General features: G+C 40.1%; 2 protein-coding genes across 2 annotated transcripts in view; one reads left to right on the top strand and one right to left on the bottom strand.

The window, feature by feature from the left end:
* SUMO1 (small ubiquitin like modifier 1) overlaps window positions 1-16828 on the top strand; it is a 29902-nt gene extending 13074 nt beyond the window's left edge. Inside the window, exons 2-5 of the mRNA XM_047773258.1 lie at window positions 297-371; window positions 7715-7792; window positions 9915-9986; window positions 15989-16828. Of these exons, the coding sequence (XP_047629214.1) occupies window positions 297-371; window positions 7715-7792; window positions 9915-9986; window positions 15989-16057 (294 nt within the window). The 3' untranslated portion in view covers window positions 16058-16828. The remainder of the gene's footprint in view (window positions 1-296; window positions 372-7714; window positions 7793-9914; window positions 9987-15988) is intronic.
* Window positions 16829-19690: 2862 nt separating this feature from the next.
* The window catches only part of KIAA2012 (KIAA2012 ortholog), a 144355-nt gene continuing 137889 nt past the window's right edge, over window positions 19691-26156 (bottom strand). The window contains exons 20-23 of the mRNA XM_047773257.1: window positions 25041-25243; window positions 24299-24471; window positions 23264-23483; window positions 19691-20150 (exon numbers count right to left, since the gene is read on the bottom strand). Of these exons, the coding sequence (XP_047629213.1) occupies window positions 20012-20150; window positions 23264-23483; window positions 24299-24471; window positions 25041-25243 (735 nt within the window). The 3' untranslated portion in view covers window positions 19691-20011. The remainder of the gene's footprint in view (window positions 20151-23263; window positions 23484-24298; window positions 24472-25040; window positions 25244-26156) is intronic.

Raw genomic sequence — 26156 nt, 5'->3', positions numbered from 1 at the left:
TGAAAATCTGGGTATATGAGGCTCAGCAGTCTTTTAACAAGTCCTTCAATGATTCTGACGCACAATGAGGTTTTAGAAGCATTCTTGTAGGATTATGATAAAAAAGAATTTTTCCTTGATTTTAAGTAAACTGGTGTTTGAAATAGTAATTGACTTAGGACCTTTTTTGTGTAATTGGCTGTCAGAGAAAAATAAGGTACAAATTTTGTACCCTAAGTGAAAGTAATGGCCACTCATAAGTGAGTAATTAAAATAGCATATAGGAACTTGTAACTTTATATGTACTTTTCTTTCAGGAGGCAAAACCTTCAACTGAGGACTTGGGGGATAAGAAGGAAGGAGAGTACATTAAACTCAAAGTCATTGGACAGGTGAGTTTCATTATTTTTCTCCTTTGTAATGTATGAGTAATTTTTGACACAGGAAGAATGATTTAAGTAAAGCAAGTTATTTAAAAATGGCGTTTTATTTACCATGTCTATTGGAGGTAGAAAAGAGTGATACTGTTTTTTTAAATTGCTCTGTTAGGCAGATTTAGATCATCTTAATTTCTCCAAATAAAACCTTTTTCTTGGTTAGCGTGGCAAATACAGTGATAATGAGTGATAAAACTAGAGCCCTTTAAAAGGGCCTCTCAGGCCTTTTTCTTTCTTGGCACCTTATTTCTTCGGCTTCTGGCCTGTATCTTATTGACCCTTTTTGAGATGTGTAAGTTAAATTAAGGTTAGCTGAAAGTTACTAGAGGAATGAGTCTTCATAGTTGTTTTTTAAGGAACAAAAGACAGAATTGGTAGACTTATCATCAAAGTGTGAGAGCAGCATTTCTCCACATTCTCTGAAACATGAAATATTAAGTCTTTCAATTTTGGGTAGTATGGTAGCTAAAAATTTTAGCTTGCATTTCTCTAATTATCAATGAGGTGAAATTTTTTGGTGTTAATCATGTGTTTGTATCCTCCCATTTTCTGTGATCATTTTATTTTGAAGATTCGTATTAAGATATAATTCACATACCATAAAATTCATCATTTAGGAGTTCCCATTGTGGCGCACTGGAAACGAGTCCGACTAGTATCTATGAGGGTTCGGGTTCTATCCCTGGCCTTGCTCAGTGGGTCAGAGATCTGGCGTTGCCATGAACTGTGGTGTAGGTGGTAGAGGTGGCTTGGATCCCAACTTGCTGTGGCTGTGACGTAGGGTGGCGGCTGTAGCTCTGATCTGATCTCTAGCCTGGAAACTTCCATATGCTGAGGGTGCAGCCCTAAAAAGCAAAAAAAAAAAAAATTAAAAATTATAATTACAGTGGCTCTAGTGTGTTCGCAGGCTATGTAACCATTATCATTATTTTTTAGTTTTTTTAAGTTTTATTTTTATTAAAGTATAATTGATTTACAGTGTTGTGTCAATTTCTCCTGTACAGCATAGTGACCCAGTCATATATATATATTCTTTTTCTCATACTTTTTCCGTCATGTTCTATTCCAAGAGATTGGATGTAGTTCTCTGTACTGTATAGTAGGACCTCATTACTTAATCATTATCATTATATAATTCCAGAATATTTTCATCACCTCAAAAAGACACACTATTCATTAGCAATAACTCCCCATCTTCCTTTCTCCCCCAGGCTTTAGTAACCACTAATCTACTTTCTGTGTTTATGGATTTGCCTGTTCTGGATATTTCATGTAAATGAATCATACGATATGTGACTTTTTGTGTCTGGCTTCTTTCATGTGGCATAATATTTTCAAGGTTCATCCAAGTTGCAGCATGTTTCAGTATTCTATTCCTTTTTATGGCTGAATAATATTTCTTTTTTCGGATATACCAAGTTTGTTATCTGTTCATGGGTTGTTTCCATATTTTGGTCATTATGAATAATGTTGCTGTGAACATTCATTACAGGTTTTATGTGGGTATGTTTTCAGTTCTCTATATATCTAGGAGTGGGCTTGTTGGATCTAATATAGTAGTAACTATGTTTAATTTTTTTGAGGAGCCTCCAAACTGCTTTTAGCAATGGCTATACCATTTTACATTTCCAACAATAATAAATGAAGGTTTGCTTTTCTACATTCTTTTTTTTTTTTAATTCTTTCTTTTACTTGCTTTTCTACATTTTAGGTAGTTAGTCAATATTTGCTGTTATCTGTCTTGTTATTTTAATAGTCATCCTAGTGAATGTGAAGTTGTTATCTCATTATTTTTGATTTTCATTTCCCTGATAGCTATTAGTGAGTATCTTTTCATGTTCTTACTGGCCACTCTACATCTTCTTTGGAGAAATACCTATACAGATCATCTGTCCATTTTTAGATTGGATTATTGGTCTTTATTTTTTATTTATTTATTTTTTTTGTCTTTTTTTTAGCTATTTCTTGGGCCGCTCCCGCGGCATATGGAGGTTCCCAGGCTAGGGGTCCAATTGGAGCTGTAGCCGCCAGCCTATGCCAGAGCCACAGCAACGCGGGATCCAAGCCGCATCTGCAACCTACACCACAGCTCACGGCAACGCCGGATCATTAACCCACTGAGCAAGGGCAGGGATCGAACCCGCAACCTCATGGTTCCTAGTCGGATTCGTTAACCACTGCGCCACGACGGGAACTCCTGGTCTTTATTTTTGAGTTGTAAACTCTTCATATATATTTTGGATGTTAGATCCTTATCTGGTAGATGGTTTGCAAATGTCTTCTCCCACCTTTGTGTTGTCTTTTCACTTTTTCGGTTGTGTACTTTGCAGTAGAATTTTTAATTTCAGTGAATTGAATTTATTTTTTGTTTTGTTGCAGTCATTTTGGTGTCATATCTAAGAAACTTCTACCTAATCCAGGGTCACAAAGATTTATACTTAAAGATTCTTTTGAGGTTTTTATAGTTTTAGTTTTTTTTTTTTTTTGTCTTTTTGCCTTCTGTAGGACCGCTCCCGTGGCATATGGAGGTTCCCAGGCTAGGGGTCTAATCAGAGCTGTAGCCTCCAGCCTACACCAGAGCCACAGCAACTCAGGATCCGAGCTGTGTCTGCAACCTACACCATAGCTCACGGCAATGCCGGATCCCTAACCCACTGAGCAAGGCCAGGGACTGAACCTGCAACCTCATGGTTCCTAGTTGGATTCGGTAACCACTGCGCCACGACGGGAACTCCTAGTTCTTAACATTAAGTTTTTGATCATTTTGACTACTTTCTGTGTACTTTTTATATGGGGTTTGAAAGTACATTCTAACTTCCTTCTTTTACATGTGGCTATCTGTTCCAGACCTGTGATTAAAAATCTGCCCTTTTCACATTGAATTACTGGGCTTTTTTTTTTTTTTGTCTTTTTGCTATTTCTTTGGGCTGCTCCCGCGGCATATGGAGGTTCCCAGGGTAGGGGTTGAATCGGAGCTGTAGCCACCGGCCTACGCCAGAGCCACAGCAACGCAGGATCCGAGCCGCGTCTGCAACCTACACCACAGCTCATGGCAATGCTGGATCGTTAACCCACTGAGCAAGGGCAGGGATTGAACCCGCAACCTCATGGTTCCTAGTCGGATTCGTTAACCACTGCGCCACGATGGGAACTCCTACTGGGCATTTTTATCGAAATCAGTTGACCATAGGTATATATGAGTTTATTTCTGGGCTTTCAATTTTCTTCCATTGATTTTATAGGCATACCTTAGAAATATTGTGGGTTTGGTTCCAAACCACACAGTAAAGCGAGTCATGTTTCATTTTTTTTTTATTTTAAAAATTTTATTGGCATATAGTTGACTTACAAAGCTGTCTTAGTTGCAGGTGTACAGCAAAGTGAACCAGTTATACATATAAATATATCCATTCTTTTTTTCCCTTATAGGTTATTATGAACTATTGAGTAGATTTTCCTGTACTATCCAGTAGGTTCTTGTTAATCATCTATTTTATACAATAGTATGTATATGTTATACCCATCTTCCCAATTCTTCTTTCCCTCAGTGGTTTCACCTATGTTAACCATAAGATTGGTTTTGAAATCTGAGTTAGTTTCTGTTTTGTAAATATGTTCTTTTGTATCATTTTTTTTATTAGGCTCCACATATAAGTGATATCATAGGATATTTGTCTTTGTCTGACTTCACTCACTTCACTCTGGGTCCAGCTCCATTGGTTGCAAATAATATTACTTCACTCTTTCTAATGGCTGAATAATATTCCGTGGTATGTGTGTACCACATCTTTATCCATTCCTCAGTCGATGGACATTTAGGTTGCTTCCATGTCTTAGTTATTGTAAATAGTACTGCCGTGAACATTGGGGTGCATGTGTCTTTTTGAATTATGGTTTTCTCTGAATATATGCCCAGGAGTTGATTGTTGGATCATATGGTAGTTCTGTATTTAGTTTTTTAAGGAAACTCCATACTGTCCTCCATAGTGGTTGTACCAATTTACATTCCTGCCAGCAGCATAGGAAGCTTCTCTTCTCCACATCCTCTCCAGCTTTCATTGTTCGTAGATTTTTTTTTTTTTGTCTTTTGTCCTTTTTTTTAGGGCTGCACCTGCAGCATATGGAGGTTCCCAGGCCAGGGTTCTCCGAGTCATGTCTGCAACCTACACCACAGCTCCTGGCAACGCTGGATCCTTAACCCACTGAGCAAGGCCAGATATCAAACCTGCAACCTCATGGTTCCTAGTCGGATTCATTTCCACTGCAACATGATGGGAACTCCATTTGTAGACTTTTTGATGCTTGGCCATTCTGACTGCTGTGAGGTGCTACCTTGTTGTAGTTTTGACTTGCATTTCTCTAATTATTAGTGATGTTGAGCATCTTCTCATGTGTTTTTTGGCCATCCGTCTTCTTTAATAAAGTGATTCCCATGAATTTTTTTGTTTCCCAGCACATACAGAAGTTTATTTACTCTATTATGTAGGTTAAATATGCAATAGCGTTATGTCTAAAACACCAATGTATGTACCTTAATTTAGAAATATGTTATTGCTAATAAAGGCAGACCATAATCTGAGTCTTCAGGAAGTGTTTTTTGCTGGTGGAGGGTTTGAAATATTGCGAGAATTAGCAAAATGTAAACATAAAGAGACATGAAGTGAGCAAATGCTATTGGGAAAATGGTGCCAATGGACTTGCTCAATGTAGATTTGTCACAAACTTTCAATTTGTAAAATACACAGTATCTGCAAAGTGCAATAAAGCATAGTGCAGTAAAATGAGGTATACTTGTGTATGTCTGTCCTATGCCATGGATTACCTTTTTTAAGAATTACTGATTTGTAGGAATTTTTTTTTTTTTTAGGGTCACACCTGTGGCCTATGGAAGTTCCCAGGTTAAGGGTCAAATAGGGCCTGCAGCTCTGGCCTGCTCCACAGCCATAGCAACCCCAGATCCAAGCTGCATTTGCAAACTACACCACATCCTTAACCCACTGAGAGAGGCCAGCAATTGAACCACATCCTAATGGATGCTAGTCAGGTTCTCTCTCTCTTTTTTTTTTTTTTGTCTTTTTGCCATTTCTTGGGCCGCTCCTGTGGCATATGGAGTTTCCCAGGCTAGGGGTCCAGTCAGAGCTGTAGCTGCTGGCCTACGCCACAGCCACAGCAACACAGGATCCGAGCCACGTCTGCAACCTACACCACAGCTCATGGCAATGCCGGATCCTTAACCCACTGAGCAAGGCTAGGGATCAAACCTGCAAGCTCATGGTTCCTAGTTGGATTCATTAACCACTGTGCCACGACAGGAACTCCTCTAGTCAGGTTCTTAAAACACCAAGCCACAACAGGAACTCTGATGTGAAGGAATTCTTAATATTTGTTTGATTTTTCTTGTCTGCTATGTATATTGTGAGTATTTTCTTCAGGGTCTCAACATTTTTGGTACTTCTTACTGTATAGATGGTTTTATGTTTTTATTAAGTCAGATTTATGAATCTCATTTTTTATTTATTCATTTTTATTTATTTATTTATTTTTGTCTTTTTCCCTTTTCTAGGGCCATTCCAGCAGTATATGGAGGGTCCCAGGGTAGGGGCCTAATTGGAGCTGTAGACACTGCCCTATGCCAGAGCCACAGCAATGTGGGATTCAAGCCTCGTCTGCAACCTACACCACAGCTCATGGCAATGCCGGATCCCTAACCCACTGAGCAAGGCCAGGGACCAAGCCTACAACCTCATGGTTCCTAGTCGGATTCATTAACCACTGTGCCACAACGGGAACTCGTGAATCTCCTTTTTTAAAAAGTGGTTTCTAAGTTACAATTTTGCTTGGAGTTCCTGTCATGGCCTAGTGGTAACAAACCTGACCAGTATCCATGAAGACATGGGGTTTGATCCCTGGCCTTGCTCAGTTGGTTAAGGATCTGGTGTTGCCACAAGCTGTGGTGTAGGTCACAGACGTGGTTTGGATCTGGCGTTGCTGTAACTGTGGCTTAGGCCAGTAGCTGTAGTTCTGATTCTACCCCTGGCCTGGGAACCTCCGTATATTGAGGGTGTGGCCCTAAAAAGACCCCCTAAAAAATTTTTTTTGGCTTTATTTTTATTTATTTATTTATTTATTTATTTATTTGTCTTTTTGCCATTTCTTGGGCCGCTCCTGCAGCATATGAAAGTTCCCAGGGTAGGGGTCTAATCGGAGCTGTAGCCACCGGCCTACGCCAGAGCCACAGCAACGCAGGATCCGAGCCGCGTCTGCAACCTACACCACAGCTCACGGCAACGCTGGATCGTTAACCCACTGAGCAAGGGCAGGGATTGAACCCTCAACATCATGGTTCCTAGTCGGATTCGTTAACCACTGTGCCATGACGGGAACTCCCAAAATTTGCTTTAAAATAAGGTTTCCCCCAATTTCAAGATTAGGGAAAAAAATTCTCTCCCTAAGAAAAAATATTTTTAAAAAATTTTAATGTTAGTTCTTAAATTCATTTGGAAATGATTTCAAGCTTGTGGTGTGAGATACTGCTGATAAAATTTTCTCTGTCATGAAATCCACAGGACAAGAATTTTTTTTTTTTTAAATAGAAGTTACAAACAAAAATACTGTGAATTTGCAACTCCCACTAAAATAATGTGTGTGAATGTGATATGTAATCATAAGGATTGGCTTTGAAATTTTTATGCAAGTGCCAGTATTTTTTTCTGATGGTCTCCTGATAAGTTTGCTTGGTACTCTGGGTAGAAGAAAACTATCGGTGAGCCCTTATATCAGTTTGACTAACTCAGGTTATTGCTCATTTACCTCATGCAAGAGATGTCAGACTCTGTGGGATGACTTTTTATGGCAGGAGTAAGTGTCTCAGTCTGTTATTTTATGGTATATGTCTCTCTTGTAGGTTTGACCACCCTCAGTGACACTTCAGTTACTGTATCTTTTGTTTTGAGTTGCTTTTGGAGTTTGTGATAGTTTCAGCTTTTTGTTTTGAAATAGAAGATATGCAATTCTGAAGGAATGCATTCTTTGACACACATACTGCTGATTTTAATACCCCAAATAGATTGTTTCCTTTATTAGATTTATTTTGAAATGGATATAAAGCAACTTTGAGGATAATTAGAGTATTTTAATAAAACTTGTTAGGAATGCTTAAAAGAGTATTTTGGTGGGAAAAATACATGTGACAAGGTATATGTTTCTCTTTATAGTATAAGTGTAATTAAATAATTTGTCTCAAGCAAAGCAAATAGTTTACACAAAGAGTGATAATTTTTTTCTTCTTATCTCCTTAGGATAGCAGTGAGATTCACTTCAAAGTGAAAATGACGACACATCTCAAGAAACTCAAAGAATCATACTGTCAAAGACAGGTTTGTATGTTATGGTATTAAATTCAGTGCCCTATGTATCATTAATTTTTCTTTTAAGAAAGCTTGTCAAAAAAAAAGTAATCTTGGGATTCCTGCTGTGGCGCAACGGGATCAGTGATGTCTTAGGGGCACTAGGACATGGGTTTGATTCCCTGGTCCAGCACAGTGGGTTGGGGATCCAGTGTTGCCGCTGGTGACTGTGGCTCAGATCTAATCCCTGGCCCAGAAAGTCCATGTGCCACAGTGCAGCCAAAAAGGAGAAAAAAAGCAATCTTTATAAATTTTCATTATTAAGCAGCTCAAGGAAAAAACTCTTTATACTCTATGTAATTGTCTTTTCCCCCTTGTGGCCCATTCCAAAATTTGAATTTATAAGATATGTGGAACAAATTTGAAAAATAACTTGGAGTAGTTGTAAAGATGGCTTTATGAATATTTTTATCTTAATGGCTTAACTGATGTTTATAACAAGAAAGGCAAGGAAGTTCCCTTGTGGTACAGTGGGTTAAGGATCTGGTTGCTGCACCTGTGGCACAGGAGGCAGCTGTGGCATAGGTTCAATCCCTGGCCTCTGGCCCAGGAACTTCCACATGCCCTGGAACAAATAAGTACAGCCAAAACAAATAAGCAAACAAAATAATAAAGGCAAGTAATTTTGGGTGGTTACTATGAAATTTCCTGTTGCTAACCATGGATGTTTAGCCATATGTTAAATTTAAGTACTAATATTATTAGTTTCATATCTTTATACATAGTGTTGTAAATTACTGCTAATCATATTCTATATTTAACATCAAGGAAGTTTTCCCCTTTTTAAAAAAAAATCATAAAGAGATCTGATTAATTTATTGATGCCAGATACTTAGATTCTGACCTTCATGAACTAGATTATTAGATAAATAATTCCTTTAGCCTACTGGATTACAATTCAAGCTCCACCAGTGTTGGACTGTGAGACCTTGGGCAAGTTATGTGCCTTCTCTCCCTCTTAGTAAAATGAGAATATTATGGTACCTACCTCATGAGGATGAAATAAGGCGACCTACATAAAGCTCTTAACACGATGCCTAGAAATAATAAATGCTATCCATTGTTATTATTGCTAATAAAAGACTTTTGAAATAAATCTAATTGGAATTAGATTAATATGTAGGAGACAACTAAAATACATTGTAATAATTGAATTCTATGATTCTTAACTCAGATATTACAGGTTTTAGTTTTAGAAGATTTGCTTTTTACAATTGGAATTTGTAACTTACCTAAAATCACTTTTGCCAGAAGAAAAAGAGATCACTTAGATGTTAGGATAAGTAAAATGCAAACATTAGTCTCTGTTTTTTATGTTAATTGTTACGCTTAGTAAAGTCTTACTAATGGGGGCTAATCAGTTAATTATTGAGGAAACAATAGTGCAGGGTGAAAACTAAACTGATCCAGAATTGAAGGTGCTGGATTTGGGGATATAATATAACATCAAGTTAGAATCATTTCTAGCTTTTTTTTTGCCCCCTGCTTTTTATTTATTTATTTATTTTTAGGGCCACGCCCATGGCATATGGAAGTTTATGTTAGCTTACAGATTTGAGAGAAAACTATATAGTCTAGTGGTTAAGAATATTGGAGTTTCCGTTGTGGCTCAGCTGTAGTGAACCTGACTAGTATCATGAGGATTCGGGTTCGATCCCTAGCCTCACTCAGTGGATTAAAGATCCTGCATTGCTGTGGTCATGGCATAGGCTGGCAGCTGCAGCCCCAGTTCAATCCGTAGCAGAGAATGCACACAGGCTTAAGAGTAGATTTGTCCTTAAATTCTTGGCTAGCTTGTGTGCCCTCTTCATGTTTAGATTCCCTAACTATAAAATGAAGATAAGCTGATAATACTTACCTTCTAGGGTTGTTGTTACGAAAATTTATTATTATGTATATTAAGTATTCGGTACAGTATACTTGAAGTCCCTAGCAAAATAATTGGTACTTGATACATGGTAATTATGATAGAATTAGCTGGGTAGTTTTATGTTCCATGTATTCTGTTGAAGTTTTCATACTTGCTTTTTTTGTAAAAATTGCTATTATCTGTTCCAAGATTTTTATATTTTTATGTTTTTTACATTTTCAGGGCGTTCCAATGAATTCACTCAGGTTTCTCTTTGAAGGTCAGAGAATTGCTGATAATCACACTCCAAAAGAAGTGAGTATAATTTCTTCTCTAAATCAAGATAGATTTAAAATTCGCATTCAGTGATTTGGTTCACTGGTATTAAACTGCCCTTTTCTTGGATATTCTCCTGATCTAAGTGGTATATCATTTGTCAGAAAAATAATCTTTTCTTTTGGTCTTTTTAGGGTCACAGCCGGGGCATATGGAGGTTCCCAGGTTAGAGGTCAAATCGGAGCTACAGCTGCCAGCCTATGCCATAGCCATAGCAATGCGGGATCCAAGCCAGGTCTGTGACGTGCACCATGGCTCACCGAAACGCCAGATCCTTAACCCACTGATCGAGGCCGGGGATTGAATCTGTGTCCTCATGGGTGCTAGTCAGATTTGTTTCCGATGAGCCATGATGGAAACTCTGGAGAAAAATAATCTTTTGAGTTGAACTTCCCTTATGTTGCCTTCAAAGGTGCTAGTAAAAAGAGTGGGAATGGAGTACTGAAATTGTAAAAAGGCATATATTATGTCTTTCTGAAGATGGACAGATGGTCCTCAAATTTGGCAGATTTCTGGTATACTTTCATGGTGATGATGACCTTTACAGTTAGATTTTGACTTCTGACCCTTTTTGAGAATTTAATACAGAAGCTTAGTGTATGTTAATATATTTGGCTCTGTCATCTTGGTTCATGTGTTTAAATACCTCTGTGCCTTTGTTTTATTGTATGCATGTATAGACTGTTTTTTTAAATATATTTCACCCTCCCTAATCCCACTGCCACCCACCCAACCAGGCATCTGGAAGTATTAAAGTGTAAGAGAATATGTATACATGTATTTATATTTATACAGACCCCCCTTCCCCCCTTTTTTAACTTGACCTGGGATTCCGTCTGGGATATACATTCTAACTAGTCTTTTTTTTTGCTTTTTAGAGCCGCATCCATGGCATACAGAGGTTCCCAGGCTAGGGGTCAAATCGGAGCTACAGCAATGCAGGGTCTGAGCCGCATCTGCAACCTATGTCACAGCTCATGGCAGTGCCAGATCCTTAACCCACTGAGCAAGGCCGGGGATCGAACCCACAACCTCATGGTTCCTAGTCGGATTTGTTTCCTCTGAGCCATGACGGGAACTCCATACATTCTAACTAGTTATCACGCTTCTTAGCTTCCTTTAATGTGTAGTTATGCTGCAAGCCACACGGGAGTCCTGCTTTCTTTAATGTGGAATAGTCTTTGTTTTTCATCACACTGACATTTCTTTTTTTTTCTTTTTTTTTAAAGAATTCAGGCCAGCTACCTTTTAAAATGTCCTTCAATTTGGGTTTGTCTGTTATTTGCTCATAATTAGATTCAGTTTTGCATGTTTGGTAGGAATAGCACAGAGTGAATCTTTGAAATTCTGAGTGCATCTCATCAGGCACTATATGAGGTCCATTGGTCCTGCTATGGGTAGTATTAACTTTGGTTCCTTAGTTAATAGGGTAACTGTCAGATTTTTTATCCATTGTAAAGTCATCATTTTCCTTTGTAATTAATAAGTAATTTGTGGGGAGATACTTTGAAACAGTGTGAATGATGTTCTTTGGATAATGGCCAATAGGGGCCCCTTCAAGTTGGCATCTGTTCTTTTTGACATCTCTTCATCTTTTAAAAAGTATTTTGGGGAGTTCCCGTCGTGGCTCAGTGGTAAATGAATCCTACTAGGAACCATGTGGTTGCGGGTTCGATCCCTGGCCTTGCTCAGTGGGTTAAGGATCCAGCGTTGCTGTGAGCTGTGGTGTAGGTCCCAGACGCAGCTTGGATCTGGCGCTGCTGTGGCTCTGGTGTAGGCCAGCGGCTACAGCTCCAATTAGACCCCTAGCCTAGAAACCTCCATATGCTGCAGGTGCAGCCATAAAAGGCAAAAATAAAGTAAAATAAGTAAAAATAAAAATATTTTCTTTTGAAATAATTTTCAGCTTATAGAAAAGTTACAAGAATAGTACAAAAAATTGTACCCTCTTCCAGCTAGATTCACCAGTTTTTAACCTTTTGCTACCTATGCTTTATTATTTCCCTCCCCTCTATTTGTGTGTGTGTGTGTATATATATATCACCCGAACCACTTGGGAGTAGGTTGTATACACCACAGCCATTTACTAAATATTTTAGTGTGTATTTCTTTCTTTTTTTTTTTTTTTTTTTTGCTTTTTACGGCCGTACCCATGGCATATGGAGGTGCCCAGGCCGGGGTCCAATTGGAGCTACAGCTGCCAGCCTATGCCACAGCCATAGTAACACAGGGTCTGAGCCGTGTCTGTGACCTACCCCACAGCTCACGGCAACACCGGATCCTTAACCCACCGAGCGAGGCCAGGGATCAAATCCGAATCCTTGTGGATACTAGTTGGGTTCGTTACCACTGAGCCATAATGAAAACGCCTAGAATACTCTATAATCTACAACCTAATTTTGTCATTTGTCCCAATTATGTTTTTTATAATAAATTTTCTCCTGTCACCAGATCCAGTTCAGTGTCAACATTTTATTTAGATGTCTCTTTAGTTACCTTTGGTTTGGAACAGTTTCTCAGCCTTTCTTTGTCTTAAGGACATTTTCATTTTTGAAGAATACAGACCTATTATTTTCTATAAAATCTCTCAATTTGGGCTGTTCTATTTCCTCATGACTCTATTCAGATTATGAATTTTGGCTGGAATACTACATAGATGGAGATGTGTCTTTCTCAGGTTGTTCTGTCTGGAATACCTGAAGCCCCTTCTGAGTTTATATCTTTTTTCTATGCTTTCTAGTTACTATTTTTTGTGTGGTAATTGAATAATTTGTGGGCACTTACTTTGAAACTATGTGATTATCCTTTCTCATCAGACTTTTCCTTGAAGGTTTAGTATCTATCCACTTTTCTTGAGTACATAGATGGAGATGTGTCTTTCTCAGGTTGTTCTGTCTGGAATACCTGAAGCCCCTTCTGAGTTTATATCTTTTTTCTATGCTTTCTAGTTACTATTTTTTGTGTGGTAATTGAATAATTTGTGGGCACTTACTTTGAAACTATGTGATTATCCTTTCTCATCAGACTTTTCCTTGAAGGTTTAGTATCTATCCACTTTTCTTGAGTACTTCCTTACTGTCTAGCATAAGATATTCCAAACTCATCTTGTATTTTCCCTGTCCTAGGTTGGCATAATCTCTACAACACAGGAGATACTGAATATGTTTTAGTGACAGCTCCTTCACTATCAATAAGAGATCATCTTTTTAGAAGAATAATGGGGCAGTAGGACAGAGTAGGTATTTAGGGAGCAACCTCCTGCATTGCTGTGTACTCATCTTTACTGATGTACTACTTTTAAAGCTGATAGCTTCATATTCTCCATAGTTTGAGGACATGTGCTGCCTTCCTGATTTAAAGTTTCCTTAGAATGTTTGGAATTTTAATCTCTGCAGTATTTACAAGGCTGTATGTGCAATTAATGTTAACTTTTAGGGAGTTCCTGTTGTGGCTTAATGGTAATGAACCCAACTAGTATTCATGAGGATATGGGTTCGGTCCCTGTTCTCGCTCAGTGGCTTAAGGGTCCGGTGTTCCCATGAGTGGTGGTGTAGATTGCAGACGTGGCTCGGATCCCACATTGCTGTGGCTGTGGTGTAGGCTGGAGGCTGCAGCTCCGATTCAACCCCTAGCCTGGGAACTGGGAACCTCCATGTATCGAGGGTGTGGCCCTAAAAAGCAAAAAAAAAAAAAAAGGCAAAAAAAAGGTATTAACTTTTTCTAGCATCTTTAACAATTATTTTAATATTTAATATTTAAATATTTAATAACTATTTTAATATTCACATATATATCACAACCAAGATATCATAACACTAAAAAATTCTAAATCCATGTAAGTCTGTGTTTTATTTTTACATTTCTTAGTATATTTTAATTTTCACATTTTGTAATTCTGCACACATTTGTCACCTATAAAATATAAAACTTTTCTTACTAGAGATTACTGAACTTGGACTTTCCTTTAAAATGTTACTTTTCATTTGTTTCTTGATTCATTATAGTTCACTGGAAACAATGCTAGTTTTGTTTTCAGTCTGCCTGTTACAGTGCTTCTTAACCCTGGCTGTAAACCAGAATCAACAGATTTACGGTTCTTTACAAGCCCAAGGGCAACACCTGGGTTTCTGTGTGACACCAAGCCCTTTATGTACTGTTCTGTTTTTTAATTAAAGAATCCTTGTGGTTAAAAATAAAAGTATTAAAAAAACCAACTACCAAAGTGCATAAAATGGAAAATAAATACACTCTGGGTATCTGCATTCCCATTTCTCAGAGGCAACCATTATTAATAGTGTGTGTGTCTCTCTCTCTTTTTTTTTTTTTTTTTGCTATTTCTTGGGCTGCTCCCACGGCATATGGAGGTTCCCAGGCTCGGGGTCGAATCAGAGCTGTAGCTGCCGGCCTACGCCAGAGCCACAGCAACACAGGATCTGAGCCGAGTCTGCGACCCACACCACAGCTCACGGCAACGCCGGATCCCTAACCCACTGAGCAAGGCCAAGGATCGAACCTGCAACCTCATGGTTCCTAGTTGGATTCGTTAACCACTGAGCCACGACGGGAACTCCAATAGTGTCTTTAAGGAAAAAAAATCCAGGAGTTCCTATTGTGGCTCAGTGAGTTAAGAACCTGACATAGTATCCCTGGGGATGTGGGTTCAGTCCCTGGCCTCGCTCAGTGGGTTAAGGATCCGTTGTTGCTGTGAATTGTGTAGGTCACAGACGTGGCCCAGATCTGGCATTGCTATGGCTGTGGTGTAGGCTGGCTGATGTAGCTCTGATTCCGACCCCTAGCCTGGGAACTTGTATATGCCTCAGGTGCAGCCCTAAAAAGACCAAAAAAAAAAAAATTGGAGGTGTCAAATAAGAGTAGATGCATAGTAACTCTTTTGCATTGAGAGTGGTCACTATCAAAGAAAATAATAGTTATATGCCATAAGGAATTGGAGATGGCAAAGCACACCACTTAGAAATGAATCCTTAGGCAGTATTTTTCTAACTAAAATATTTCAGAGCAAGATCAGGTTTTTTGAAAGAGATGAAAGATTCTATTAAGTGATTACATCTAGAATTAAAATGCTTTTTAGAAACTATGCCATCAAACTATTAAATACATGTTTCGTTAGATTTAAACTTTTAAGGTACTTTTCAAAAACATTTAAATTTTATTATTATTATTATTGTTATTATTATTATTTTTTGGTCTTTTTAGGGCCCCACTTGCCTATGTAAGTTCCCAGGCTAGGGCTTGAAATGGAGCTGCAGCTGCCGGCCTAGGCCACAGCCATGGCAACTCCAGATCTGTGCCACATCTGCGACCTACATCACAGGTCACAGCAATGCCAGATGCCTAACTCACTGAGCGAGGCCAGGGATCGAACCCACATCCTCATGGATCCTAGTCAGGTTCGTTAGCACTCAGCCACAATGGGAACTCTGTAAAAACATTTAGATTTTATATGGCGAATAACCTGGGAAGTGGAATTGGCTCAGCAGAGTGACATGAATGACGTTGTAGACATTGTCAGGAGAGATATACCTACTGCTCTTTTCTTTAATTTTTTTGTCTTTTTGCCTTTTCTAGGGCCGAGCCCATGGCATATGGAGGTTCCCAGGCTAGGGGTCCAATTGGAGCTGCAGTTGCCAGCCTACGCCAGAGCCAGAGCAACATGGGATCCAAGCCACGTCTTTGACCTACACCACAGCTCATGGCAATGCTGGATCCTTAACCCACTGAGCGAGGCCAGGGATTGAACCCGCAACCTCATGGTTCCTAGTTGGATTCTTTAACCACTGAGCCACAGTGGAAACTCCTGCTCCTTTCTTTAGAATAAAGGAAACAGTGCCTAATTTTAGAACAGGATAACTGTGGATCACTTTTATATCTCTTTGCACTTTAAAACAGCGACCACATAATTGCAGCCAGTTAAAAATAGTACTTTTTTATTCTGCTACTAACACTTTTCATTCTTTTTACAGCTGGGAATGGAGGAAGAAGATGTGATTGAAGTTTATCAGGAACAAACAGGGGGTCACTCAACGGTTTAGATATTCTTTTTATTTTTTTCTTTTCCCTTAATCCTTTTTTATTTTTAAAAAATAGTTCTTTTGTAATGTGGTGTTCAAAACAGAATTGAAAACTGGCACCCCATCTCTTTAAGACATCTGGTAATTTGAATTCTAGTGCCCATTATTCATTATTGTTTGTTTTCATTGTGCTGATTTTTGGTGATCAAACCTCAGCCCCCTTCATATTGCCCTCTCCTTTTTAAAAATTACATGTGTGCACAGAGAGGCCACCTTTTCCAGGACTGTGCATTTGCAGGCTTGTGATAAATAGGATCGACTGATTTGAGTGTTCAATTGACTTTCCAACTGGCCCTGAAGTTCTAGCATGTGATTGCTTCACTCCTGGACTATGACTTTCAGTGGGAGATGGAAGTTTTTCAGAGAACTGAACTGTGGAAAAATGACCTTTCCTTAACTCGAAGCTACTTTTAATATCTGAGGGTCTGGACCAAAAGAAGAAGAGTATCAAGTTGGAGTCAAAAATGACAGAGATCGTGAGAATAATGACTAACTCCAAAGATGGCTTCACTGAAGAGAAAGCATTTTAAGGTGAAAGAGAAACCTTGTCAGAAGATCCCAGAAAAGTTCTAACTTTCATTAGCAGTTAAAAGTTATTCATGCAGAAGTGTATACAACAGAACACTGCTCTTTTTGATTTTATTTGTACTTTTTGGCCTGGGATATGGGTTTTAAATGGACGTTGTCTGTACCAGCTTCATTAAAATAAACAAAATATTTGTAAAAACCGTACAAATGTTCATTTTATTTTTAATTGTATAGAAAAGAAATTGCTTAAAAACATAAGGTTTTCTTGCATAATACTGGAAATTACTGTTTGTACATAGTACAAATGTTTTCTTCAGTACTGTACAGTGATGATCATGACTTTGAAGCACTGAAAGTTACTGAAGTGCCTTCTGCATTAAGGATTTAATTAAGGCCACAATACCTTCTTACATACTCAGTGTTCTGTTTTTTTTAAAAAAAAAAAACTTGATATTCCTGTATGGTGCATATATATATGATACAGTTACCCAATCTGTTGAATAAATGGGCACGCCAAAAATTCTTAAGTGATTGACATTGATAATTTCAGTTTTTCCCGTAACAATTTATAAAATGTTCTCTGTTTAAGTTAAGGTTTGATGCAGTTTATTTTTTTTTAATTTCTTTATTCTATTTAAACTGTGTAAAATATCAAATTAGTTCCTTAATTAGAGGGTTTAACATTTTCTTTTAATTCCTTAATGAATCACAGAAATCAGTATACATGCATATGCATAATCCAATTTCATGTTATCCCAAATTGAATGTCATCTAACTACTTTAGAAGAGCAAATAAAAGCCTCTCACTAATGCATTTTATAAACTGTTATACTTTGAATACATTCTCAAGTTACCTATTGAAAAATAATTGGCTTGCCTTATAAATTTATATTTGACCCTAAATGAAAAAGTATTTGTATTGTACATGGGTATTCTGGGTAAATTAGAGCTTTTAGACCATCACTTGGTATTTATCATTAGATTGAACAGTAATTAGGAATTAAGCCCATTTCTAAAAAGTCCCCATTGAGCTACACACTTCTGTCTGGTCTGGGTGACAAACCTGATAGGCTATTTGAGCTATCCAGAATGTGTGAATGTGTAGTTTGCTATCTTTTGTTTACATCTCTCTCTGAAGGCTCTCAGCATTTAGGTTTTGAAGCTCAGCTATTAGGGATATAATTTTCTTAATTTTAGTTTATTGGATTCTTCTAAATTTTGCATCCTCCTCGTCAACTGAAAAATGTGCTTACCTGGTTAGCAGTGCTGATAAAAATAGGCCTTTCACAGCAACAATTTAATAAGAATATCAGATTTGGAAGGGATCTCGAATAACATTTAGTGTAGCCACTCTACCTGGTGCTTGACTACAACATCCTAAATTTGTAAAAGACAGAAAATAAAACAGTAATGGCAATTTCCCCTACAAGGATGTTTTCCTTGAGTGTTTTCTTTTCTTGGTTGAACTACTTGAGATGCTCCTTTTTCATTTAAGTATCATTGAATGTATGAATGAATGTGCAAGTACTGTTGACAAGTTCAAGAAAAGTTTTAAGAGACATATTTAAATTCACTATCATAGCCAGTGTTTGGGCCATTTTATTTCTATTTTACATAAAGCAAGGAGAAAATGAACAAATCTAAGCAAGTCCAATAACAGCAATACAGACTAAAAGTTAAGCTTGACTTCTGGATTATGGTGTGGAACTGCAGTTTCTATAGGAAGCAAATACCTTACAAGCGTCAGTGGGAAATCTGAGGGAATCATCTGGAAATACTAAGTTTTTTAGCTGCAGACTGAAGTATAGGGTATGGCCAAAGGAGATGTGTGGGAAAATTCAGGTTCAGATACTGCTTACTTAAATAACCTTTTATATGTCCTGTTTGCTGAAGGTCTTTCATCCACTTTAATGATCATTCTATGATAAAGATACTTATTGGTACTAAAGAAATAGTAAAGACAAATTGTCTTTTTTTTTTTTTTTTTGGCCATGACCGAGGCAGGCAGTGGTCCGGGGCTAGGGTTTGAACCCACACCCCGGCAGTGATCTGAGCTACAGCAGTGACAGTGCTAGGTCCATAACCCGCCAAGCCACCAAGGAACTCCTTAAAGACAAATTATTTAATCAGGACTCTTCCACGATAGAGTCAGTGTGATTTTAAAGATGAGGAAATTATGTGACTGGTTCTTCAAGGCACAGGAGCAAAACCTCAAGACTGGTTGGTTTTCAGGGCTCTAGAATACAGTGTTGTCCAATAGAACTTTCTGTGATGATGAAAATATTCTATGTCTGTGCTGTCAAATACAGTTAGCCAGTAGCCACATCTGGTTATTGAACACTTGGAATGTGCTAGTGTGACTGGAGAACTGAATGTTTTGGGGGCTTTTTTGGCTGCATCCATGGCACGTGGATGTTCTCAGGCCAGGGATTGAACCTGCGGTGACCAGAGACAGAGCAGTGACAACCCGGGTCCTTAATCTGCTGTGCCACCAGGGAATGCCTGAATGTTTTAATTTATACTTAAATAGCTACATGTGGCTACTTACTGGACACTGCAGCTCTTAATCTATGCTTTGAGGGTATGAGAATCCCCACACAGAACAGCTTATTTTGCTCAAATGAACATTTCTCAAGAAATTACCTTGTTTGAAATAGACATTAAATTTTAGAGTCTTAGAAAATGAATGTGGTTTATGAATTAGCTCTTAGCTGATTCAGACTTACTGCATTACAGAATTTACATTTACCCGCAACTCTCAACATATTGACTGAAATGAAATACTTCAACTACCATAAGATTATGTTAAAATCTTTTTTATTTTTTTAGGGCCACAGGTGCAGCATGTGGGAGTTTGCAGGCTAGGGGCCAAATTAGAGCCACAGCTGCCAGCCTACCCCACAGCCACAGCAATGCAGGCTCCGAGCCGCATCAACAACCTAGACCACAGCTCATGGCAACTCCGGATCCTTAACCCACTGAGCAAGGCCAGGGATCGAACCCACATCCTCATGGATAATAGATTTGTTTCTGCTACACCACAATGGGAAATTTGTATGTTAATATCTTATTAACTGAAATTAAACTGAAATTTACTAAAATTCAACCAAATTACGAAGTCACTGGCCAATTTTAGGCACCAAATCTTCTGGATTTTAAGTGGTTCTAGGAAACGTAACGGATTTAGGTGAGTGAAGAGTTTAACTGGGTTGAGTAATGTTCGTGTGGTGGGGAGGGGTGAGGGGGATGGAAGAGCCAGAGGGAAGTTAGCTGTGGGGTGAGGTGAGCCAGATGAAATGGAACTAACTGGGCTTGGTATGGAACTTCATTATAGAAGGAAGTTTCTTCTTCTGTTACCACCTCCCAACTTTTAGTTTTCTTCTGGTCTTAAGGTCTGGGTATTTGTAGGAACTGGAAGTAAGAGTAGACCCATGGTCTAGAAATGTTCTGTGTCCACTGTAGGCCGCTGGCTTCCTTATGGAGTTCTTGATGGAAATGAAGATGTTTCTTCAAAGCAGCTTTTTGCCTAAGTTAACAACCCCACCCACAATCACAATACTGATTAAGCATCCTAGAAATTGCTTATGAGCCACTGGAAGAATTTGCGATTTGAATAATCATCAGTTAGACTTAGGGCTATTGATCTTACATTTTAGTGGAAGATCATACTCTGTTCCTTTAGTAACTTTACTGGTGTGATTTAGAGTATCATGAGCTTCCTACTAGAACAGTAAAAGGAAAGGTGTACTACTTCTTAAAACTATTACTGGAAGGGTCTCCCTTGTTTTAGAGGTGAAGAAGCAAGCCAGAGAAGTTAAAGTACCTGGGTCAAGGTCACACAAGTGAAAATGTAATGAAACCACGTGGCATCAGGTTCTCGTAATCCCTGGAATGAGGCTCTACCCCTCACACACCTGATTAATTACTTGTTTTTTTGCTTTCAGCTACTTGGATTGGTGTTACCTAATTGCTCAACTTCCCTCTTACTATTTGCCGGTTTTCTTTTTGTGGAAAATTGCAACTCCAATAGCTTGCTTTTGGTTTCAGTATTTATGACCCAGCCCTACTGATATGATACATGGAAGACATAATTTTGAAATTGAAATTTGAAATTGAAGACTTCTTCTAATGATCTGTTTTGTAATTCATGTCACAGCAGGGATGTTCAGGAGAGGAACAACTCAAAGTTGGGTGGAAAACCTTGAAATAGAGTTGTTCTGGCTTCCTTCTTTTTCTGATCCTCTAAAGACTTTATTAGGTTAGATTCAGCTTAAGTTATAGGAAATAAATTCAAAGGGTAAATGATTTACAGTTAAGATTGGAATCACATGGCTTTCTGGGAGTTCCTGTCATGGTGCAGTGGTTAAGGAATCCGACTAGGAACCATGAGGTTGCGGTTCGGTCCCTGGCCTTGCTCAGTGAGTTAGGGATCCAGCATTGCCGTGAGCTGTGGTGTAGGTTGCAGATGCAGCTCGGATCCCAAGTTGCTGTGGCTCTGGTGTAGGCCGGCGGCTACAGCTCCAATTAGACTCCTAGCCTGGGAATTTCCATATGCTGTAGGAGTGGCCCTAGAAATGGCAAAAAGACAAAAAAAAAAAAAGATTGGAATCACATGGCTTTCTGTGTTGGGCTTTACCTTTCAATTTTGATGCTTCTAAAGGGGAGTGACTATTTGTTGCTTTGATTAAGGAGGGAAAGACATGATAGAGCAACTATAGAGGACCTAGTTTTTTTTAAAAAGAGTTGATTGAAACCACATTACTCAAGAGATTCTATTATTAGAAAGATGCAATGATCATTGCTACTGTAAGAGAATAAAGGGAATGCTGTTGGCCCCTGATGGCTAAATTTATGCTGTTTCTCCTGACAATGCCTACCTCTCTGACCTCATCTGGAAGTATTCTTTGTGCCTTATTCATTCCAGCCATGCTGACTTTTATTCTTACACCATGCCAGCCTCATTCCTTTCTTTGAACTTTTTTTTTTTTTCCCCTTTTAGGGCAAAATGGATGTTTTTTTCCCTTTTAGGGCAAAATGGAGCCACATCTGTGACCCACACCACAGCTCACAGCAGTGCCATATCCTTAACTCACTAAGCAAGGCCAGGGATCGAACCCAAATCCTCATGGATTCTAGTTGGGTTCTTAACCTGCTGAGCCAAAAAGGGAATTCCTTTCTTTGAATTTCTGCATTTGCTGTTTACCTACTAGAATATTTTTTCTTCCAAAAGTTTACATGGCTAACACCTTGTCATTCAGATTTCATTCTGAGAGGATTTGCCCTGGCCAACCTGTCTAAACTAAGCCTCTTGCAATCCTATCACATCTTTTAAAGTTTTTTTGAATAACATTTATTTCCAGCTTAAAAAATCTATTTGTTTAGAGTCCGTTTTTAAATTCCCCATCCCTAGAATTTAAATGCCATGGGAAGAGAGACGTCTGTGTTGCTTACTTCTGAATTCCCAGTGTCCAGAACAGTGTTTGGCATATAATAGGTACCCACTAAATACTTATTGAGAAAGGCAGTGGTTCAGAATCAGGGGTCTTACATCTGGTCCTGGCACTGCCCCTAACTCACTGTTAGCCTTGATCAATGGAACTTGCTTTTCTTATCTATAAACCAGAAGGCTGAGATAGACAATCTCTAAACTCCCTTCTTTTTTTTTTTTTTTGTTTATTTTATTTTATTTTATTTTCCCACTGTACAGCAAGGGGGTCAAGTTATCCTTACATGTATACATTTTTCCCCCCACCCTTTGTTCTGTTGCAACATGAGTATCTAGACATAGTTCTCAATGCTACTCAGCAGGATCTCCTTGTAAATCTATTCTAAGTTGTGTCTGATAACCCCAAGCTCCCGATCCCTCCCACTCCCTCCCTCTTTTAAACTCCCTTCTAATTCCTTCCTTCCTTCCTCCCTCCCATCTTTTTAGGGCCACAGCATATGGAAGTTCCCAGGCTAGGGGTAAAATCAGTGTTGTAGCTGCCAGCCTACACCACAGCCACTGCAATGCCAGATCCTAGCTGTGTCTTTGACCTACACTGAAGCTCGTGGCCATGCTGGATCCTTAACCCATGAGGGAGGCCAGGGATCGAACCCACGTCCTCACGGATATTAGCTGGGTTCTTAACCCGCTGAGCCACATGAATTCCCTTCTAATTTCAATATGAGTTCTATAAGCCATGAAGAAATTCTGTGACATTTGCAGCAGCAAAATTTCTATTTGCTTTTTATTTATTTATTTATTTTATCTTTTTGCTATTTCTTGGGTCGCTCCCACGGCATATGGAGGTTCCCAGGCTAGGGGTCCAATCGGAGCCGTAGCCACCAGCCTACGCCAGAGTCACAGCAACTCGGGATCCGAGCCACGTCTGCAACCTACACCACAGCTCACGGCAATGCTGGATCGTTAACCCACTGAGCAAGGCCAGGGACTGAACTCGCAACCTCGTGGTTCCTAGTTGGATTCGTTAACCACTGCGCCACGACAGGAACTCCCCTATTTGCTTTTTAGTTCTTCCAAACCATGCTTGTGGGAAGTGGGAAAACTTCTCTAGCAGTGCAAGGCTAGTGCCAGAAGCAGGCAGTCAAGGCTTTGAACAATCCCCCTATAGCAGCTGTTGCCCAAATATCAAGTACCTGGCTTGCTCCTGGGCTTGCTTCATGGCTTCCTCCAGAGCCAGCCTTGCTGCTTCCTCTTCCTTTTGCCGTCTCTCCTCTGCTTCCAACCGAGCCTGCTCTTCTGCTTCCTGTTTCCGTCGCTGGTACTCCAGCCGGTCTTCTTCAGCCATTTCCATCAGGCGCTTTTGTTCTTCTGCTAACAGCATTTCCAATTCCTTCTGCCTTTGCTTCTCTGCCTCTGCAGAACAGAAAAGCGGGTAGGCTCAGCAGGCATCTCACTATCGGGGAGAACATTTCTCTGATCCGACTCTCAATTCTGATTCTCAGGGACTCCCAAAATGACATATTCTCTAGCTTACCTGACAGCCATTTGCCAGGTCCTCTGTAGGGATTACTTTGGGTTAATTTACCAACTTGAGTCCTTTATCAAGCACCTACTATGTGCAGGGCACCCTACAATTAACATAAAACCTGGGGGGAGAGTTTTCCAGAACCTGGTATTCTCATGGGTAGTATCAGATAGGTCAGGGACAGGTGTCAGAGCAGGGTCTGGAGAAACTTGCTGCTAACGCAGCTGGACTGACGAGTCTCAAAGGTGTCCTCTGAATGTCTTTCCTATTCCTCAAACATGAGGCTGTAGGGAATCCACACATCGGCACCTGCAAGGCTGCCCTGAAGCTCTAGGTGTCTGTCCGTTTCCATCTGCTAGGGAAGGAAGGGAGGAGCAGGGCTGTCTCCAATTTAGGCAGCCCCTGAGCAACGCTGGAAGGGCAATGAGAGGTGCAAGGTCCCACTTACTGAACTGGGAGTGGGACCTAAGAGTCTTTCATTTCCACAAGAAAGTCTTTGGTATTTTGATCTTTTATCTCAATTCACTAGAGTCACACATATTAATCACTTTGAAAAAAAAATTATCTTATCCATTTAGTGTTTCACACTGAGACCTGGGATAGGAATAACTCTGGGATGAATCAAAGAAACACCCACAGTGGAATAACGGTATTTCTGTCCCAGGCAGACAGGAGATGCAGATAGTTCCCGAGTCCCCCTCACCAGCCCTCTGGGCTTCCTCCTGCTGCTTTTTTCTCTGCAGTTCCTGCAGTTTCCTCTGGAACTCCTCCTGCTGCTGCCGAGCTCTCTCCTGGGCCATCTGCACCTGAAGCCACTGCTTTCTCTCCTCCTCCTCCTGCTGCTGCCGTTCTTCTTCGAGTCTCTGTTTCCTCAAGCTGAGAAAACCCACAGATTGTTCAGGGAAATGGCAGCAAACACTGGAGCGTCTTTGTGGGACAAGCTGTGCCTCCGGTGGAGGCTTTGCAGGCCACACATTTCCAAGGGAAGCCTGATTGAAGAGCAAGAACACAGCAGGCCTGGAACTAGCAGCCTGGAAGTTCTGTGCTCTGGGGTAGGGGCCTTAAGTTCTCAGAGCTTCATTTTCCATGCTTACCAAAGGATTTTGAAATTCCTGTCTCATGGACTGTTGTGCAGATTTAATAAGTCCAGAGGCTTATGAACGGGCCTAGTGCAAGGCAGACAACGCCGCAAGGGGTGCACCAAATATTTGCTGGACTGGATCACATACCCTCCTGGGAAGATCCCGTGAGCATCTTTCTGGAGGAACCTAACGATTTAAGCTGCTACATCTTATCTTTGGTCCAGGTTGTTCCTTGGATAAGGAGACAGGCTGTTTTATTCAGGACACGAGCCTCAGAACCGACTCAGCCCCTAGTGGAGGTCAATGCTTGCCTTGTCTTCTGCTTCCTACCGTGGCCTTGGCCTCTGTAGCCGCCCCACCCACCGGATCTCCTCGGCGCGGTTCCGCTGCTCCAGCTCCAGCTCCTCCTTCATCTTCTCGGCCCTCTCCAGCTGCTCCTGCTGGAGCCGCCTCTGCTCCTCCTGCTCCCTTCTCTTCCTCTCCACCTGCAGCCGTCTCATCTCCGCCCTCTCTGCACGCAGCCTGTCCTGGGAAGCTTTCTCTTGCTCCCTCTTAGCGAGGAGGACCTAAGGAAAGAGAGTGTCTTTTTTTTTTTTTTTGTCTTTTTGTCTTTTAGGGCCACACCCGTGGCATATAGAGGTTTTCAGACTAGGGGTCTAATCTGAGCTGTAGCTGCTGGCCACAGCCATAGCAACTCAGGACCTGGGCCATTTCTACGACCTACACTACAGCTCACGGCAACGCCAGATCCTTAACCCACTGAATGAGGCCAGGGATTGAACCTGAGTCCTCACGGATGCTTGTCGGGTTTGTTAACCAATGAGCCATGACAGGAACTTCCAGAGTGCAAAGGACAACGCAGTGATCCCAGCTGACCTTGTCTCAGCAGGAAGCCCTCCTCCATCAACACAATGTAACCTCTAATCAGAGATTACGCGGTTTCCACACGCTGAGCCCAGCTAAATAAACTGCTACTGTGGGCCTGGGCTCTGGTGTCTGACTGACCTGGATCTAAGTCTCTTTTGCTTCAGGATTGGGGGATAACGACTTAATTTCTCTGATATTGTCTTCCTCTTGGCTGGGTGTTAACCAGAATTAACTGACACAATGAAAGTGCCAACATAAGGTCTCACACATCATTTGTCTTGACACACTTTAGAATCGCCCAAGGAACTTCTAAAAATTACGTGAGGCCACAGCCCCACTCAAACTAATTAAATGAGAATACCTAGCTTGGAAGCCTGGGGAGTTTTAAAAAGCATCTTCCTGTGGTTCTAACAGGAAGCCAGGGTTCAGAAACAGAAGTTCCAGATAAAGGCTGTTTTAAGGACAATCTTAGGTATAGATGTGTCAGACTCATAGTTAATCCCCTGAAAATCCCCCTTTGCAATCAAAAGTTCTCTCAGTTTATGTGAAGGGTGTCTTAGCTTTCTTTTTCTCCATGATGCCTCCCCTCAGATAGAAATATGCCCATGTGGG

The sequence above is a fragment of the Phacochoerus africanus genome, chromosome 3 (genome assembly GCF_016906955.1).
Source record: "Phacochoerus africanus isolate WHEZ1 chromosome 3, ROS_Pafr_v1, whole genome shotgun sequence".
NCBI classification, from domain to species: domain Eukaryota; kingdom Metazoa; phylum Chordata; class Mammalia; order Artiodactyla; family Suidae; genus Phacochoerus; species Phacochoerus africanus.
The sequence above is the reverse complement of the archived record's forward strand: the minus strand, read 5'-3'. Positions and strand labels throughout refer to the sequence as shown.